Source organism: Schistocerca gregaria, chromosome 2 (genome assembly GCF_023897955.1).
Source record: "Schistocerca gregaria isolate iqSchGreg1 chromosome 2, iqSchGreg1.2, whole genome shotgun sequence".
NCBI classification, from domain to species: Eukaryota; Metazoa; Arthropoda; class Insecta; order Orthoptera; family Acrididae; genus Schistocerca; species Schistocerca gregaria.
Window position 1 is genome coordinate 1,044,531,748 of NC_064921.1, and position 20,474 is coordinate 1,044,552,221.

At 39.4% G+C, this 20,474-nt stretch overlaps 1 protein-coding gene across 4 annotated transcripts in view; it reads left to right on the forward strand.

Annotated features, from left to right (window-relative positions):
• The window catches only part of LOC126335563 (androgen-dependent TFPI-regulating protein-like), a 151,683-nt gene extending 133,579 nt beyond the window's left edge, over positions 1-18,104 (forward strand). For all 4 annotated transcript variants that reach the window (XM_049998986.1, XM_049998983.1, XM_049998987.1 and 1 more), the window contains exons 4-5: positions 13,479-13,636; positions 17,399-18,104. In XM_049998986.1, the coding sequence (XP_049854943.1) occupies positions 13,479-13,636; positions 17,399-17,469 (229 nt within the window). In that variant the 3' untranslated portion in view covers positions 17,470-18,104. The remainder of the gene's footprint in view (positions 1-13,478; positions 13,637-17,398) is intronic.
• Positions 18,105-20,474: the final 2,370 nt, after the last annotated feature.

Below are 20,474 nucleotides of genomic sequence, written 5' to 3' on the forward strand. Positions count from 1 at the left end.
TTTGGATAAACTTATTCACCGTACAGAAAAATATACCAAACACAAGACAGTAATTTTAGGAGGTTTAAATTTTGATGCAAGGAAAAAAAAACACAAAAATACAAATTTGCTTAACATGCTAAGATCCCATAATCTCTTCTGTACAAATTATAGTCCCACAAGACAACTTTCTTCTCTCGACAATTTTATCATAAATATACATAAAGATGATTTTCTGTCGACCACCTGACAGATCACAAAGGTATATCGGTAAAACTGACAATTAATGAAACAATGGGGGATTGTGAACCAACCCAATATGTCAGGTTATTAAATGATAAAAGCATAAATAGCTTCAGGTATAAGCTGAAGGTACTAAACTGGAATAATATAATATATGCTTCCAACAATGTTGAGAAGTATGACAACGAAGTCTTTCGCGATGGCACTGTTGAATGAAATATTCTTGGACTTCTTGCCGCGTCAAATCTTGGTAAAACCTCGAGCTTTCGACGATATTCACCACCATTGTCATCGTCAGGAAACTGACTGGCTAAACAGCAGCTGTGGTGGACCTTATGTAGCCCCAGGACGGCTTGTGATTGGACGGCTCCTGATTGGACGGCGAATACGTCACGGTGTCGCAGATGTTGTCGACGCCTGCACTGGTGGCGCCATCGTCCCCGGAGTATTGAAGACCCGCGGCGAATCTCTCTGACGCTTCTCCATATCGAGCGCTCGCTTCCATGCACCACTAAGATTGTAACCATTGTCACGATTAAAATTGCTATCGCACATTCTAATTTCTATCGCGTCTTTAATTACCGAGTCCCAGTATGTGGAGGCCTGAGACAGAACTTTTGTTTCATCGAACAAAATTTTATGTTCCCTAGTGAGGCTTTGCTCCGCAATTGCCGATTTTTCCAGCTCCCTATTTTTAATGTGACGTTGATGTTCTGTACAGCGATCGGAAATGGTCCGGACTGACTGACCGATGTAACTACTTCCACATTCACAAGGTATTTTGTAAATACCAGGAATCCTGAGACCGAGGCAGTCCTTCACAGGACGCAACATCCCCTTGATTTTCCTTGGAGATCGAAAGATCGGTCTTAAACCTCGTCTACGAAGGATCCTGCCTATTTTACTGGAAATAAAACCGAAGAAAGGAAGAAACACGCTAGGTTGTTCATCATGTGAATAATCATTATTTTCACGTTTCTTTCTCCGGCAGAACGCTGACTTTACATCCCGTGAACCATAGCCGTTCCTACGAAACACGTATTTAAGGTGATTGATTTAAGAATTTAAATGGTCTTTGTCAGACACAGTTCTTGCTCTATGTATCAATGTAGTTAGAACGGCTTTTTTCTGACTGGACGATGGAAACTCTTTGCGTCGAGATATAGAACTGTGTGCGTTGGTTTGCGGTGCACTGAGTGGCCAAGCCGCCCATCTGCTTTTCTTTGCACCAGTACATCTAGAAACGGCAGTTTTCGCTCTCTCTCTATCTCGGCAGTGAACTGAATATTCGGGTGCACACTATTCATATGTTCCAGAAAATTCTCGAGGGCTCCTGCGCCATGCGGCCAAACCAAAAACGTATCATCCACATAACGATAAAAAATAGATGGACGGAGTGGAGCCGAATTTAGTGCGCATTCCTCAAATTGTCCCATGAAATAGTTAGCCAATACAGGAGATAGCGGAGAAACCATGGCCATTCCATCCCTCATTTCATAAAATTTCCCGCCATACAGAAAGTAGGTGGTCGTCATGACATGTCGAAACAACTGTACAGTTTCTGGGGGAAAGTGTTCTGTCAGAAATTGCAATGTGTCCTCAATAGGAACCTTGGTAAAAAGCGAGACCACATGTAGGCTAACTAAAATATCATTTGGACCAACTCTAATCTGTTTGATTTTCTCAATAAACATGATGTGATGTTCACAATGGCCAACTATTGGAGTCATTAAATTAGCCAAGAATTTCGCTAGCCTGTATGTAGAAGATCCAATGGCACTAATGATGGGTCTTAAAGGGACATTATCTTTATGGATCTTAGGTAATCCGTAAAGCCTTAGAGGCCTATAGCATCAAGAACCACTGTGACCTTACCCTTATCTGCTGGCAGAACAACAAGATCTTCATCCCTCTGTAACGCACGGAGACCCTCTCTTTCTTCTCCACTAATATTAGATTTGGGAGGCTTGGCTGAGGATAAAATGCGACTGGTGGTAAGTCTTACCTCATCGGCGTCGTCCTGTGAAAGATGTCGAACAGCCTGTTCCACTCCACTAATAAAATCCACGATAGGACCAGTGCGTGGTGTAGGAGCAAAATTCAGTCCTTTATTAAGGGCCGAAATAGTTCCTTCGCCCAAATTCTTGCTTGACAAGTGGAGAACAGTGCATGCTGGTTCATGAGATGAACCCAATCTTTCCGTGCCTGCAAGCCCCTCAAATTTCTTAGTTTGTTTAGCCGTCGTATTGCTATAATGAGCTCTTTGATGAGCTGTCGTCGACATATCGATCCACTCCCAATCTAAAGCTGAGAGGACTGCAGACAAATAGAGATGGCAGTTATACAAACAGCGAGCATTAGTATCCAATTCATACCTGGTGTGTCGTATCCTTTGTCTGACGATCGCCTTGCTGGTTTTCCGTAAAATATTACTCACTCCTGCCGACCTTATGTGATGTTTAACCACAGCAAACTTAGGTATGATCTCCTTATCCCGACATCGTTGCAGAAATGCCAAATTACTGCGCAACTGAGCATATTTCACGCGTAGCTTCTCCAATTGACGAACATGGCGTGCAATGTCCTCGCCGTAGAGGAATGTAATATGAGAACGAAGTCTTTCGCGACGGCACTGTTGAATAAAATATTCTCGGACTTCTTGCCGCGTCAAATCTTGGCAAAACCTCGAGCTTTCGACGATATTCACCACCATCGTCATCGTCAGGAAACTGACTGGCTAAACAGCAGCTGTGGTGGATCTTATGTAGCCCCAGGATGGCTTGTGATTGGACGGCTCCTGATTGGTCCGCGAATACGTCACGGTGTTGCAGATGGTGACAATGGTTACAATCTTAGTGGTGCATGGAAGCGAGCGCTCGATATGGAGAAGCGTCAGAGAGATTCGCCGCGGGTCTTCGATACTCCGGGAGCGATGGCGCCACCAGTGCAGGCGTCGACAACATCTGCGACACCGTCACGTATTCGCCGTCGAATCAGGAGCTGTCCAATCACAAGCCGTCCTGGGGCTACATAAGGTCCACCACAGCTGCTGTTTAGCCAGTCAGTTTCCTGACGATGATAATGGTGGTGAATATCGTCGAAAGCTCGAGGTTTTACCAAGATTTGACACGGCAAGAAGTCAGAGAATATTTTATTCAATGTTGAGAAGGCTTGTAGCTGAAATTTTCAATACCTCCTGTTCAATGGTTACCAAACGAAACAAAACTATGGCAAGAAAGCATGGTCGAACTACTCCACATAGGTGGTTCACACCACATTTACAGAAGCTAAGATTAATGGTTTTGATATACTATGATAAGGTAAAAAATGGTAGTGTTGACAATGAAACGTGTGTTAGGCTCAAGAGACACTACAGATCACAAATCAGATTAGCAAAATGTAGAGCAATTGATAACTTCATCAAAAACTCCAATAATAAGTGTAAGGCTGCGTGGAGGGTCATTAAAGCAGAATTAAGTACAGGTAGCGGTAGTGTCAAAGTTAATGTTAATGTCACCCCAGATGAATTTAACCTCTTTTTTATCAATGCGGCAAACCCTAATCCCTCATCTCCTCATAAGAAGAGGTCAAAATCAAATTCACAATCTACTTATATAAACCAGTTTTTATAAAACTTTGCTGATACCGTGCCTACCTGTAATTGGGGACATGCGGAAATAAGTGATGTAATTAAATCAGTAGCAAAGTTAAGTAACTCCAGATCAGAATATATTTATGGCCTCTCAAATTTTGTGATTAAAAAGATAATCGAGTTGATATTCCCTCTGTGCACACTCATAAAATGGATATTTGACAGTGGTATTTTTCCAGAATGCCTAAAGAAGACAGTAGTAATTCCAGTACACAAAAAGGGTAATAAATACTGCACTAATAAGTATCATCCAATTTCTCTGATACGTATTTTTTCAAAAATAATCGAATATTGTATACAAAAGCAAATTAACATGCATTTGTCAAAAAACAATATGGTTTTAGGGCCCAGTTATCAACAATTAATGCTGTTGAAAATGTTGTTTCTATTGTGCAATCTTCTTTTGAATCCAAATTATCTGCTGAAGCCACACTAGTGGACTTAAGCAAAGCATTTGATTCTGTAAACCACACAATACTGCTGGAAAAACTAAGGTGTTATGGCATTAGGGACCTGGAACTCTCCCTCATTAAATCATATTTCAGTAACAGAAAGCAAACTAAGCTATAACAGTCAGAAGTCACAATTACTGAATGTCACTAGAGGTGTTCCCCAAGGATCAGTGCTTGGGCCATTACTGTTTATAATATTTATAAATGACCTGCCCAACAATATGCCATGCAAATCTGTGATTTATGCAGATGATACAACTTTCATCAATTCAGGGAAGGACATAAATAAACTGAAGGAGCAAAGTAAAGATTTTCTCAGATTATCCAATATGTGGTTCAAAGCCAACGAGTTAGCTATTAACTATGAAAAAACTGTAAATATATCCTTCAGCTTATCCAATGCTGATATTGGGTTCACTTCTACCAAACTTCTTGGCATATACTTAAATATGAAATTAACCTGGCAGAGTCAAATAGACAACATATCTCGAAAGCTTTCGCGAGTTATCTATCTAGTGGAAAAATTATGCACCTGTGTTTCTGAAAGCCTGCTGATTAATTCCTATTATGCATTCTTTCATTGGTATATTAGCTATGGTATTCTTTTATGGGGTAATTCTCCATGGTCGAGGAAAATTTATATTTGGCAGAAGAAAGCCATCAGGAGCATATCTGGGATTACCAAAAATAACATATCATGTAGGTCATACTTCAAAGAATTACAGATAATAACAGTCCCTTCTCTTTTTATATACAGCTGCCTTTTGTACATAAAAGAAAACAGTTACAACCTTAGGCAGTCCGTTCATAATCATAACACTCGTCAAATATTTAATCTAGACTTACCAACAACTCGACTCAAGAAAACACAAGACAGTTATTAATACATGGGAATAAGGCTTTTCAACACATTACCTGTGCATGCACATTGTGTCTCTCTTATTATATTTAAAAGTAAGACTAAAAAATGGCTCAAAGAGAAAGCTTTTTACAGTGTTAATGAATTTGAAAACTCTTCAAAAATAGACCTGACTTACGAAACAACTTGCAACTCTGTTTGTACCTCTTCCTAAGCTTTTCATGTCTCTGTAGTTCCACATTTAACTGTTAAACACGTGGAGAAATCCTTATGTATGAAATGTATTCTTTTATTATGCACATTCTTTAAAATACACACTTTAGTTATGTGGGCTATCTTTATGTATCAAATTTATTCCTTGATTATGTATGTTCTTTTAAAATGTATACTTTAGCTTTGTGTGACACCTCACAATAGTTATATATTTCTTAATATGTAAATTGTACATTACTCATGATGACATCGATTGCTTGTAAATGCTTAAAGATGGATAAATAAATAAAAAGACAATTTAAAGGTTATGGAATGAAATACATAAGTTATTCTGCATATCTGGGATCCAACTGTTTGTTAGTAGATTTGTGGATGTATGTAGTGTTAAATGTCTATGCACAGGTCATGTAAATCACATAAATAACATTCCACTGATTTGCGCGATGATAGCACCCGATCAGGCAAAATACCCTCAAATTTCATGAAAAATTTAATAAATCCAATCCCAAAATACAGGTGTTGACAGGTATGAAAATTACTGAACTCTCAGTTTAATAAGTAATGGCTGCAAAATACTAACACAAATTCTTTACAGACGAATGGAAAAACTGGTGAAGCCGACATCAGGGAAGATCAGTTTGGATTCCATAGAAATGTTGGAAGACATGAGGCAATACTGACCCTATGACTTATCTTACAAGATCATTAAGGAAAGGCAAACCTACGTTAATAGCATTTGTAGACTTACAGAAAGTTTTTCACAATCTTGAGTGGAATACTCTCTTTCAAATTCTGAAGGTGGCAGGGGTAAAATACAGGGAGCGAAAGGCTATTTACAATTTGTACAGAAACCAGATGGCAGTCATAAAAGTCGAGGGGCATGAAAGGGAAGCAGTTGTTGGGAAGGGAGTGAGACAGGGTTGTAGCCTGTCCCCGATGTTATTCAATCTGTATATTGGGCAAACAGTAAAGGAAACAAAAGAAATATTTGGAGTAGCAATTAAAAACCATGGAGAAGAAATAAAAACTTTGAGGTTCACCGATGACACTGTAATTCTACCAGTGCCAGCAAAGGACCTGGAAGAGCAGTTGAACAGAATGGACAGTGTCTTGAAAGGAGGATATAAGATGAACATCAACAAAAGCAAAACAAGGATAATGGAATATCGTCGAATTAAGTCTGGTGATGCCTCGGGAATTAGATTAGGAAATGAGACACTTAAAGTAGTAAAGGAGTTTTGCTATTTCGGGAGCAAAATAACTGATGATGGTCGAAGTAGAGAGAATATAAAATGGTGACTGGCAGTGGCAGGGAAAGCGTTTCTGACGAAGAGAAATTTGTTAACATTGAGTGTATATTTAAGTGTCAGGAAGCCGTTTCTGAAAGTATTTGTATGGAGTGTAGCCATGTATAGATGTGAAACGTGGACGATAAATAGTTTAGACAAGAAGATAATAGAAGCTTTTGAAATGTGGTGCTACAGAAGAATGCTTAAGATTAGATGGGTAGATTACATAACTAATGAGGAGGTACTGAATACAATTAGGGGGGAGAGAAATTAGTGGCACAACTTGACTAGAAGAAGGGATCAGTTGGTAGGACATGTTCTGAGGCATCAAGGGATCACCAATTTAGTATTGGAGGTCAGCGTGGAGGGTAAAAAGTAAAGGGAAACCAAGAGATGAATACACCAAGCAGACTCAGAAGGATTTAGGTTGCAGTAGGTACTGGGAGATGAAGAAGCTTGCACAAGATAGAGTAGCATGGAGAGCTGCATCAAACCAGTCTCTGGACTGAAGACCACAACAACAACAACAGCTAACTAGTTGGTTTCCATAGGAATTCATCAGTCAAATTTGGTCACCGAGGCATCAACGTGAGTTCACTATAATGCTCCTCAAACCACTGTAGCATGAGTCTGGCTCTGAGACATGGACAATTACACTGCTGAAAGATAACATTGCTATCGATGCTACAGCATAATGTTGCTCCCACCAGTGTCCGTGGAGTGTTGCATGTTTTGAGCCTCTGTTCATCCTAATGACAGCAGTTGTGGATACTACCATTGACCTAGTGTAGCAAAAATGTAGTGCACATGAAGAGCCGACAAATTTCCATTGATCAACAATCAAATACCAATGGTCCTGGGCCACTGCAATAGCAAATTACGGCGTCATTGAGTCAATATGTGAACACATAGGGATGGTCTTCTATGGAGCTCCATGTTCAACAATGTATGATGAATGGTGGACTCTGAAACACATTTGTGTGCACCATCATTGTGCACTTTTGACAGAGATGCCACAGATCACCATTGACCCTACATTACAGAGAAGACAAGCGTCTGAACCCCACAATCTGTGAAGAGCAGTCGATGTCCAATAGTTAATCACTTAGCGGCAGTTTCACTGTCCATCTACCTCTTGCCATAGATAGCACACAACTGTAGCTTGTGAACATTTGAGAAATTTCGCTGTTTTCAAGACACTCGTACATAGGCTCTGCATAATAATATTCTTCCCCTTGTCAGAGTCTCTTATGTCAATGGATTTCCACATTTTTCACCCATGTCTTCACCAGGGTGATCCCCATTCTGCATTTGTTCCACTCACATACTGTACTTTTGTTACCACGTCACATGCCCACAGTGCCAACAGGTGGCATCCAATGTTGAAGAGGGCATTCAATGTCGTGATGGGCAGTGGTAATAGTCTTTTGGCTTATCAGTTTAAACTGAGCGTGATTAAATTAACAAAACTGCTTAGTAACATCTCACTCTTCAAGAATATAAATCAAAAAATTATCATGAAATAGCACCTCTGGTGAATTGGGCAAATAACACAATCTCGCTCACAGTGCCAAAACGCTCTTCTTGCTATCAGCATAATGAAACATTTTGAAACTGCCACAGACTCTTTTCATTGTTTAACATTGAGGTAAACAAGTACACACTCAGTGATTGGTCATTGACCCTAGGACACAACCGCTGGATGTCGTACGGTCTTTGGGAATAGGTCCAATAAGTGTGTTGAGTGTACTCATAGGTATCTGCAGAATTTTTTACAGGAGGCAGTAGTGGTGGCAAGACTTTAGTAGAATTCCCATTTTTTTGTGTAAATGAGTTGGTCAGTTCCAAAACATGTTGTGCCATAGGAACTAAATTAAACAGATGACACAAGAAATATATCTCACAAAGAATTGATGGTTATCCACTCATTGTTGTTGTTGTCTGGTTTGATGCATCTCTCCATGCTATCCTATCCTGTGCAAGCTTCTTCATCTCCTAGTACTTACTGCAACCAACATCCTTCAGAATCCGCTTAGTGTATTCATCTCTTGGTCTCCCTCTACGATTTTTACCCTCCACGCTGCCCTCCAATACTAAATTTGTGATCCCTTGATGCCTCAGAACATGTCCTAAGAAACGGTCCCTTCTTCTTGTCAAGTTGTGCCTTCTCTTCTCCCCAATTCTATTCAATACTTCCTCATTAGTTATGTGATCTACCCATCTAATCTTCAGGATTCTTCTGTAACACCACATTTGGAAAACTTCTATTCTCTTCTTGTCCATACTATTTATGGTCCATGTTTCACTTCCATACATGGCTACACTCCATACAAATATTTTCAGAAACAGCTTCCTGACACTTGAATCTACACTCGATGTTAACAAATTTCTCTTCTTCAGAAACGCCAGTCTACATTTTATATCCTCTCTACTTCGACCATCATCAGTTATTTTGCTCCCGAAATAGCAAAACTCCTTTACTACTTTAAGTGTCTCATTTCCTAATCTAATTCCTTCAGCATCACTCGACTTAATTCGACTACATTCCATTATCCTCATTTTGCTTCTGTTGATGTTCATCTTATATCCTCCTTTCAAGACACTATCCATTCCGTTCAACTGCTCTTCCTAGTCCTTTGCTGTCTCTAACAGAATTACAATGTCATCAGCGAACCACAACATTTTTATTTCTTCTCCATGGATTTTAATACCTACTCCGAATTTTTCTTTTACTGCTTGCTCAATACACAGATTGAATAACATCGGGGACAGGCCACAACCATGTCTCTCTCCCTTCCCAACAACTGCCTCCCTTTCATGCCCCTCAACTCTTATAACTGCCATCTGGTTTCTGTACAAATTGCCTTTTGCTCCCTCTATTTTACCCCTGCCACCTTTAGAATTTGAAAGAGAGTATTCCAGTCAATATTGTCAAAAGCTTTCTCTAAGTCCACAAATGCTAGAAATGTAGGTTTGCCTTTCCTTAATCTATTTTCTAAGATAAGTCATAGGGTCAGTATTGGCTCACGTGTTCCAACATTTCTGCGGAATCAAACTGAACTTTGCCGAGGTCGGCTTCTACCAGTTTTTCCATTCGTCTGTAAAGAATTCATGTTAGTATTTTGCAGCTGTGACTTATTAAACTGATAGTTCGGTAATTTTCACATCTGTCAACACCTGGTTTTTTTGGGATCGGAATTACTGTATTCTACTTGAAGTCTGAGGGTATTTCGCCTGTCTCATACATCTTGCTCACCAGGACTGTCCTGACATTTTTGTTAGGACTGGCTCTCCCAAGGCTGTCAGTAGTTCCAGTGGAATGTTGTCTACTCCCAGGGACTTCTTTCGACTCAAGTTTTTCAGTGCTCTGTCAAACTATTCACGCAGTATTATATCTCCCATTTCATCTTCATCTACTTCCTCTTCCATTTCCCTAATATTGTCCTCAAGTACATCACTCTTGTATAGACCCTCTATATACTCCTGCCACCTTTCCGCTTTCCCTTCTTTGCTTAGAACTGGGTTTCCATCTGAGCTCTTGATATTCATACAAGTGGAGCTCTTTTCTCCAAAGGTCTCTTTAATTATCCTGTAGGCAGTATCTATCTTACCCCTTGTGAGATAAGCCTCTACATCCTTACATTTGTCCTCTAGCCATCCCTGCTTAGCCATTTTTCACTTCCTGTCGATCTCATTTTTGAGACGTTTGTATTCCCTTTTGCGTGCTTCATTTACTGCATTTTTATATTTTCTATTTCCATCAATTAAATTCAATATTTCTTCTGTTAGCCAAGAATTTCTACTAGCCCTCGTCTTTCTACCTACTTGATCCTCTGCTGCTTTCACTATTTCATCCCTCAGAGCTACCCACGCTTCTCCTACTCTATTTCTTTCGTCCATTCCTGTCAATTGTTCCCTTTTGCTTTCCCTGAAACTCTGTACAACCTGTGGTTTAGTCAGTTTATCCAGGTCCCATCTCCTTAAATTCCTACCTTTTTGCAGTTTCTTCAGTTTTAATCTACAGTTCATAACTAATAGATTGTGGTCAGAGTCCACATCTGCCCCTGGAAATCTCTTATAATTTAAAACCTGGTTCCTAAATCTCTGTCTTACCATTATATAATCTATCTGATACCTTCTAGTATCTGCAGGTTTCTTCCATGTATACAACCTTCTTTTATGATTCTTGAACCAAGTGTTAGCTGTGGTTGAGTTATGCTCTGTACAAAATTCTACCAGACGGCTTCCTCTTTCATTTCTCTCCCCCAATCCATATTCACCCATTATGTTTGCTTCTCTCCCTTTTCCTACTCTCAAATTACAGTCACCCATGACTATTAAATTTTTGTCTCCCTTCACTACCTGAATAATTTCTTTTATCTCATAATACATTTCATCAATTTCTTTATCATCTGCAGAGCTAGTTGGCATATAAACTTGTACTACTGTAGTAGGGATGGGCTTTGTGCCTGTCTTGGCCACAATAATGCGTTCACTATGCTGTTGGTAGTAGCTTACCCACACTCCTATTTTTTTATTCATTATTAAACCTACTCCTGCACTACCCCTATTTGATTTTGTATTTATAACCTTGTATTCACCTGACCAAAAGTCTTGTTCCTCCTGCCACCAAACTTCACTAATTCCCACTATATCTAACTTCAACCTATCCATTTCCCTTCTTAAATTTTCTAACCTACCTGCCCGATTAAGGGATCTGACATTCCACGCTCCGATCCGTAGAACGCCAGTTTTCTTTCTCCTGATAACGACATCCTCCTGAGTAGTCCCCGCCCGGAGATCCGAATGGGGGACTATTTTACCTCCGGAATATTTTACTCAAGAGGACACCATCATCATTTAACCCTACAGTAAAGCTGCATGCCCTCGGGTAAAATTATGCCTGTAGTTTCCCCTTGCTTTCAGCCATTCACAGATCCAGTACAGGAAGACAGTTTTGGTTAGTGTTGCAAGGCCAGATCAGTCAATCATCCAGACTGTTGCCCCTGCAACTACTGAAAAGGCTGCTGCCCCTCTTCAGGAACCACATGTTTGTCTGGCCTCCCAACAGATATCCCTCCGTTGTGGTTGCACCTACGGTACAGCCATCTGTATCGCTGAAGCACGCAAGCCTCCCCACCAACAGCAAGGTCCATGGTTCATGTGGGTAGGGATCTAGCTGTGCTCCAGAATTTGTGTGGGGTTAAGAGGTGGGTGTGTCATAGTGGCCCCTCTTGCCATGCTTTGCGGATGCCTATAGGTGTACTGTGTCACTCCACAATGAATGAAACTCTAAAGCATTTAGATCTTTGATAAGCAGTATATTATTTAAGCCATGTTCGTTTTATTTCACGTTATCCCAGATGCCACAGCTTTGCTCTATAGATATCTGTAGCAGTTGATATAAATTGTAGGTGCTAAGTTAACCTTGACCTGAGTAGTGTGTGAGGGGTGCGGAGAAAGCATGACTGAGAATTTTGTCCCCACAATGAGGCGGAACATAAGAAGGAGAAGGTTATCTGTCTGATATACAGATAAAGATATCTACATATCTATGCCCCTGGCTCATAGGTTGGTAACACATCAATTTTGTCTACTGGTAGCCAATTGGATGGTATTTTCAGTCTATTTCCATTTATACTTCATAACAGTCTCTTCCTTCCTCCACCCTGCCACCCCGTATGAACCATAGATGTTGCTGTGGTGGGGGTTTGCATCCTTCAGTGATACAGATAACCACATTGCAGGTGCAACCACAATAGAGCGGTATCTATCAAGATGCCAGACATATTTGTGGCTCATGAAGAGAGGCAACAGCTTTCTCATTGGATGCAGGAGTAACAGTCTGAAGTGGTGATTGACATGACCTTGTTACAACAATCAACCTGACTTTAGTGTGCTGGTACTGCAAACAGTTGACAGCAAGAGAAACTACAATCTTTTTTTTTCTTTTTTGCAAGGGCATGTAGCTCTGCTATATGATAAATGATGATCGCATCCTCTTTAGCAAAACATTGCAAAGGTAAAATAGTCCTCTGTTCAAATTTGCAGGCAGGGATTACTCAGGAGGATGTAACATCAGGAAAAACAAAAGTGGCACTCTATTGATCGAGTGTGGAATGTTAGATGACTTAACTGGGCAGGGTCATCAAAAAATTGAAAAGAAAAATGGATAAATTGAAGTTAAATATAGTGTTTATTAATTACATTTAATGGCAGAAGGATCAGGACTTCTGTTGTGGGAGTACAGGGTCATGGTCCATCGAACATAGGCCGGTGTGAGGTGGAGCGTACACCATTAAGTTAAGTAGTGGTTTTGACTTTGTACATATGTACTGTTTGTGTTTTCCTTTTTTTCATTTATAAATGTATAGCTATGGTGTTCTTTTAATCATTGACAAAGGTCTTCTTAGGCACTTGTGGGTTTTATTGTTCTGAAGAAGGTGTAGTTATCTACGCTGAAACCTAGGTTAACACTAGGTGCTTTTTTCGCAATCGAGGAGGGTTTCTAGACTTTTAATATATTAACCAACGATTGCTGATGCACTGCGATGTTGAAGGTTCTTAAAAGCTATAGCTTGTTCTTCCTGCTTTCTGTATCACTAACATGTACATTGGATTCTCTTCACTCCTCTCCTCATTAGATCTCTGAAGGTGACAAAAAAAGTGTGAGAAGAAATCCATCACTTCATCAGCATCCTTGCAGTAAAGTGCATATGAATAGCAGAGATAATTTAAATATCATATAAGCTGTAAGCTCCATTTGTTATCTGTGATTTTCTTTGTTGCAGGGCAAGTAGTTGTCGCATGCTGGGTGGGCCTTGGGCATATCCCATAGTAAAAATTATGTTCAGTAACTGGATGTCATTCATCGTGTTTCAAGCAATTTGCATCAGTATTGGATTTGCTGGTTATATTGTAGCAGAGCGCATAAACAACTTAGTACATGGTAAGTAAGACCCACTTTGAAAACAAATACAGCAGCTGGAGACTATAACCATGTGTGTGTCAGCTGCACTTATATAAGGATATCTTATATGTTTAGCAGTCTTTTCATTGTGCCTCTGTGTGACTTGAAGCCTCCCCTATGTTGTGAGTAGCAGTCTATTCTTTTCGCAATATTGTTGTTATTCTGTTCTGGATTTCTGTTATTGAAAATAACAACAAGAATTTCTAGATTGACACTGTGTGCCAGTCTAGAACCTAAACCCAGAACCTGGCCTTTTGTGGAAATGTTCTTGAAATGGAAATGCTCTTACCAGTGAGTTGTCCAAACATGATTCATGACCTGCTCTCACAGCTTCACTTCTGCCAGTATCTCTTTCACTGTTTCCAAACTTCACAAGCTCTCCTGCATACCTTGCTTGATTAGCACTCCCAGAAGAAAATATATTGTCAAGAAATGTCTGTTACAGCCTAAATAAATGTTTCCAGAACAAGTCTTTTGCTCTGCAACAAAGTTTGCACTATTTCTAACTTCCTGAAATATTAAAATTGTGTGGCCAGATAGCAACACACACACTCCCACATGCTGGTGCACAATGAAAGATTCAGTCTACAGTCATTTCTGTTTACTACCTTAATATTGAAGACAAGGCCTATATACATGGCAGGAGGAGAAATGTTATTTATTGCCTAAGCAAATCTTCTGCACTAACTTATACTTCTCATGTTTTCTTTCCAAAGTTTTCACTAATAAAAACTTAGTTCCACAAGTGGATCAGGTGGCTATGAATTTCCAGCCAACAACTTTAAAGTCAAACAATGGAAACTCCATGTAGGAATATCAACACTGTAGGAAAAGGGATGAAATTAATATGCGACAAAGCACCAGTGTCACATCTACTACTTAAAACTGGTCTTGGTTTAAGAAAATCATGCAGATACCTCTTTTAGGAACTGTTTTACAATAGAGATATTCATTAATGACCCCTGTCGTCACCAATATTTCTCTTTTCTGAAAAATTGTGCAGTGCACAAATGTAATACTGGGTCTAAAAATAATATGTAAAAAGACTTCAAACACTTAATATCAATTTAACATGCTACATTTAGCCTGACTTTAAACCCTCATATCTTGACCATGGATAAAGATTGTTGATAAGAGAAATTTATTTGGCTTTATCCGTTTATTTACCTTTGTGCCAAGTTTGACGAACAGAAGTGGCGTACCTCAGAACTCTCCCAAAAATATGTGTTTTTTTGCATATAAAATCCAAATGAACCAACATTTTTTGAACAGTTAAAACTTATCTTATGTTTGATGCACTGACAGACCAAATTTGAACCACCTATCTTCCTCCAGTCCAGAGTTATTTAAGGATGACTGTTTTTACACATACAGATGGTGCCTTTAGCTGAGTGTTAATTCCATCACACCTAAAAACTGAGCAAAAGGAATTATCTGATTCTCACAACCTGCCTGGACTCCAGCTTCATTTTGTCATTCGAACCTTGCTTAATATACTGTAACATAGCTACAGTAAGAGAGGCATTCAAATTGCTATACAAATGGCCACTGGTTCTGACTAAACCAAAAACTTTTTATACCCTATGTTTCTAGTTCAGATTTGCTACAGTATTTCCATGCTGTAACAATTTACAGTTAATATTTATATACTTTCATAGAACTGGTTATGGAGTTTAGCTTGAAAAATCATAATGATGTCTCTGATACAGTTAGTATGTTGAAATATCACAATTTTCATATTAAGACTTTATGAAATGTATATTGATTACAGTGACCTAATTATTTCTGTGAATCGCTTTGAAACTGCAGTATAACTTTTGTTGCCAGCATTAATCCAGGGTCTTTTCTGTGAGCAATATCAAATTTAGTATTAGTCTATATATAAACTCCACAAAGGATAAGTTAGCCTTATGTTTACATTACATTTGACATATTTTTGATTTGTGGTACAATATCTCCATAAATTAATCAGAATAATTTCATCCTAAATCAACAAGTTGTCATTAATACAGTAAGCTAACAATGTCACACTTTAAACTTCTGCATGTACATAACTTCACGTAAAAATCACATGATAGTATCATGATCTCCATTATGTGTGAAATAGTACTATTGGTTTAATACTGTCCCATTTTGCTACATTACACTCCTCTACATTCTCCTTCCACCTTTGGCTTTCCCTTTTATGTGTAGTATTTCTTTTGATCTGAGCTCTTGACATCCACACAGCAGCTTTCTTTTATTTTCCTCAAGGCGCTATCTATATTTTCCCTAGTTATGTATGCTTCTGCCTCCTTACATCTGTCCTACAGCCATTTTTGCTCAGCCATTTTGCATTTTCTGTCAATCTCATTTCTTATATGTTTGTATTCCCTTTCATCTGCTTCATTTGTAGCATTTTTATATTTTCTTCTTTCATAAATTAAATTCAGTATTTCCTGTGATATCTAAGGATTTATGCTAAGCCTTATCTTTTCACCTATGTGCTCTTGAACTACCTTCACCATTTCATCTCTCAAAATTCCCTTTTTTCTTCAATTGTATTTCTTTCACCTGTTTCAGTTCATTGTTGCCTATTGGTCTCTCTGAAACTCTGAACAAGCTTGGTTTTTTCAACAAATGAAAGTCCCATCTCCTTAATTTCGTAACATTTTTGGAAATTCTTCAGTTTTAATCTACAGTTCATAATCTGTAAATTGTTGTCAGAGCACACACATGGCCCTGGAAATGCCTGATGGTTTAAAATCTGGTTTAGAAATCTCTGTCTTGCCACTATATAATCAGTCTGAAACCTTCCAAATGTTTCCAGATCCCTTCCAAGTCTACTACCTTCGTTAACAATTCTTAAACAAAGTGTTGGTGATGATTAAATTATGCTCTGTGAAAAATTTTACAAGACACCTTCCTCTTTCATTACCTTCCCCCAGACCACAATCACTTATCATTTGATCCTTCTCTTCCTTTTCCTGCTATCAAATTCCAGTCTCCCAGCATAATTAAATTTTTTCTCCATTAACTATCTGAATAGTTTCTATTACCTCATAGTACATTTCGTCAATCTCTTCATAATCTGCAGAGTTACTTAGCATATCAAGTACTACTGTGGTGGGTGTTGGCTTCATGTCTCTGTCAGCTGTGACAATGCATTCACAATGGTGTACACTGTTTGTAGTAGCTTACATGTAATCCTCTTTTCATATTCATAATTAGACCTACTCCTGCATTATCCTTGTTTGATTTTTGAATTTGAACACTGTTCTCACCGGACCAGAAGTCCTTTTCCTCTGGCCACCGAACTTCATGTATTCACTAAATGTAAGTTCAACCTATCTATTTCCTTTTGTAATTTTTGTAACCTACCTGCCCAATTAAGGGAGCTTGGATTCCACTGACAAGTTGAGTGATAGTTTAGTTTTTCCTGATGACAAAATTCTCCTAAATAGGCTCCACCTGGAGATCCAAGTGGGGGACTAATTTACCTCTGAAATATTTTTCATATGCTCCTCATTAACTAGTATGACAGCTATTAACTTTCTCTGTTGTTCTCTTTCCTCTTCAAAAATTGTTATTGTAAATTTTTGAAGTGGAATGGATTGGAGATGAGCTAACCAGGTAGATTGTAATTTATTTTACAATATGGAAGAATATTTCTCTCAGTTGTATCCAGATGCAATCTATGATGTTGACAACTTCACTGTGGCTGATCAGTGTCATTATCTGTTATTATCAATACTTTTTCAGGTGAGCAAAAGAAAATCATGAATGCATCTAATGGATATCATCAAGACTGTATCAAAAATCATCTTCAATAGCCATGACTTCCAGACACTCCATGACTATTGCTACTGATACTGTTTTGACAAGGCCTTGGTGAGACTGTTGACTTCAAAAGTATACCACATGTGAATTACAAAACTGAAAATTTGGAAAAGTGGTTCTTCAGTTTTGTGTACTTTGAAAATGTTGTGGAACATTTGAGTAAGATATGGATACATACTGTCTGAATACTAATTACAAGGATCTTGCAGGACTACAGAATTTATGAAGACTGAATACAAGTGAGTTCCTTTAGTAACTGATGTGTCAGACCAAAGAAATGCAAAAACAGTGTGAGCTACATAGCTCTTTAAATGACAAATCTTAGATATATATACTGCACCTGAAGAAATTTACAGTGCAACATGTGCTCTGATTTTATTTGTTTCAATATTGAAACTTTGAAAGCATGCTTGCTTTCAAGCAAGAAACTTTATTTTTTTATAGATATTTTACTTGGTAAATTTAATTCATGCACTGTGGCCACACTAAGAGATGGCCGTTTCATATTTTTATCATTTTAAGGATGTATTTTTGTAACATAAATGTAATTTGTTTTTCTATGTAATCATAAATAAAGTTCTCTCAGTATGTATAGTATATTTTTAATAAAACATAGTAGTGAAATTCAGTGTGTTATACTTTTTATGAACCTGAGATTACATTTGTTGTCATTGTGGACTACACTTGTATTTTCCCTTTTCCTGTTCAGTACTGACAAGATTAGTAATACACTGAAGGATCACATGTGCACATTATGTTCTTGTTATTTTCAGTTCTTTGTGACTGAATTCTAAACCGTTCTCCATGTTTTGAATGATAACAGCTTTTGAGAAGAAAAATTTCCATCCTTCCATTAAGCAATGGAAAATCCAGGATGGAATGTAACAATACGAGAGAAGGTAAGTTGCTACCAGTCATGTGATCAACAAGCTAAGCTGCAACCACTATGCTGCATTCTATGTAGGCATAACAACAAACAAGCTGTCTGTCTGCATGAACGGCCACCCACAAACTGTGGCCAAAAAACAGTGGACCATCCTGTAGCAAACATGCTGCCAAACATGATATCCCATCATGCACTGGTGCTGCTGCTCACAGTTTAGTTTCAGCTCTCTGAGACTGCAGACGTGCGAACAAGTTGCATTGTGTGTGTGTGTGTGTGTGTGTGTGTGTGTGTGTGTGTGTGTGTGTGTGTGTGTGTGTCTACTACTGACAAAGGCCTTAACGGCCAAAATCTATGATTGTGTGAATCTTTTTATTGTGCCTTTCGTTCTCTCGTATTGTTACATCCTTCCATTAAAATATTTCAGATGTAAGACTACATGGAACTCACTTAATGTGATATCTATAAAATGATCTTATTTAAAAAGACAATGAAACATGGCAAAGTACAACAATAATATGCTTAATATACCTTGAGACTGATGATACAATACACTTATTAATCAAAATATCCACGGGTGTACTGCCGGTCTATAGTGTCCAACGGGCACAATATTTCGGCGATCAAACATGTCGCCATCATCAGGTGAACTGACGGACTGAGCTCCTGTGAATGTGCCGGCGCGGAGATCCGTACGCTACGGCTGCTCCGGGGGAACTGGGTTCGGTCGTGGCGGCGACCGATTTTAATACCCTCCAACCGTGGCGCGCTCCGTCCGCCGTCCGCGCCCCGCGCCACGGTCGCGTAGTGGAACAGATTGCGACAGCATCTGAGATGACATCGGTGTGATGGCTCTGTCCGCCGTGGTCGTCACAACTATACATTTGCTCGATTTACTCTTGATTAACCCAATCGCTGGTTCCCAAGCCTTGCTAAGATTATAGCCACAGTCACGGTTTATGAGGTCGTCATTGGTGCGAATTTCGATGGCCTCTCTAACAACGCTGTCCCAGTATCTCGACATCTGTACCAGAATCCTCGTGCAGTCATACTCCATAGTGTGATTTTCCGACAAACAATGTTCAGCGACCGCCGACTTGCTCGGATACATCAGTCGAGTGTGCCTCTGGTGTTCACGGCATCGATCCTCGGCGGTACGCATCATCTGATCAATATATGACTTGCCACATTGACACGGAATCTGGTACACGCTGGCCTTCCTCAAACCGAGGTCATCTTTGGCGCTCCCCACCAGTGCACAAGTTTTATTCGGAGGACAAAACACAGTTCCGACTAGGTGTTTCTTCAGAATGTGGGCGATTTTCTCGAGAGTGCGCATGTGTATGGAATAAATGCAGTGCCCACCTCCTCCCTCGTGACTTCATCCATCTCAACAGCTTGTGCTGCAGTGGTTGGGTGGAGAGCACATTGAATCTGCCACTCTGAGTACCCATTTTTTTTTAAATACGGTTCTCAGACGTTCCATTTCTTGGGGTAGACTCTCTGCGTCAGAGATAGTGCGCGCCCTATGTACTAGAGTTTTAAGTACCACATTCCTTTGTAAAGGGTGGTGGCAGCTGTCTGCGTGCAAATACAGATCAGTGTGCATTGTCTCCCGATACACCCCATGACCTAGGATGCCGTCAGCCCTTCTCTTGACCAAGACATCAAGGAAAGGTAGTTTACCCTCCGTTTCAGTCTCCATAGTGAATTTGATGTTAGGGTGTATGGAGTTTAGATGTGTAAGGAAGTCAATGAGTTTATCCATACCATGTGGCCAGATGACGAACGTGTCATCCACGTAATGGAAAAAGCAAGTAGGTTTCCATTCGGATGACGACAGGGCTTCCTCCTCGAAGCTGTCCATGTACAAATTCGCTAGCACCGGTGAGAGTGGTCTACCCATGGCGACTCCACCCGTTTGTTCGTAGTATTCTCCAGTAAAAAGAAAATACGTGGAAGTCAAATTCAGTGGTATTCTCGTCAAACTTCTGACTAATCAATTCTAGCGATTCTCACAGGGGTACCTTCGTAAACAAGGAAACGACGTCAAAACTCACCATGATATCTGACTCATCCAACCTGAAGCTATCAAGGCATTTAACAAAATCCACG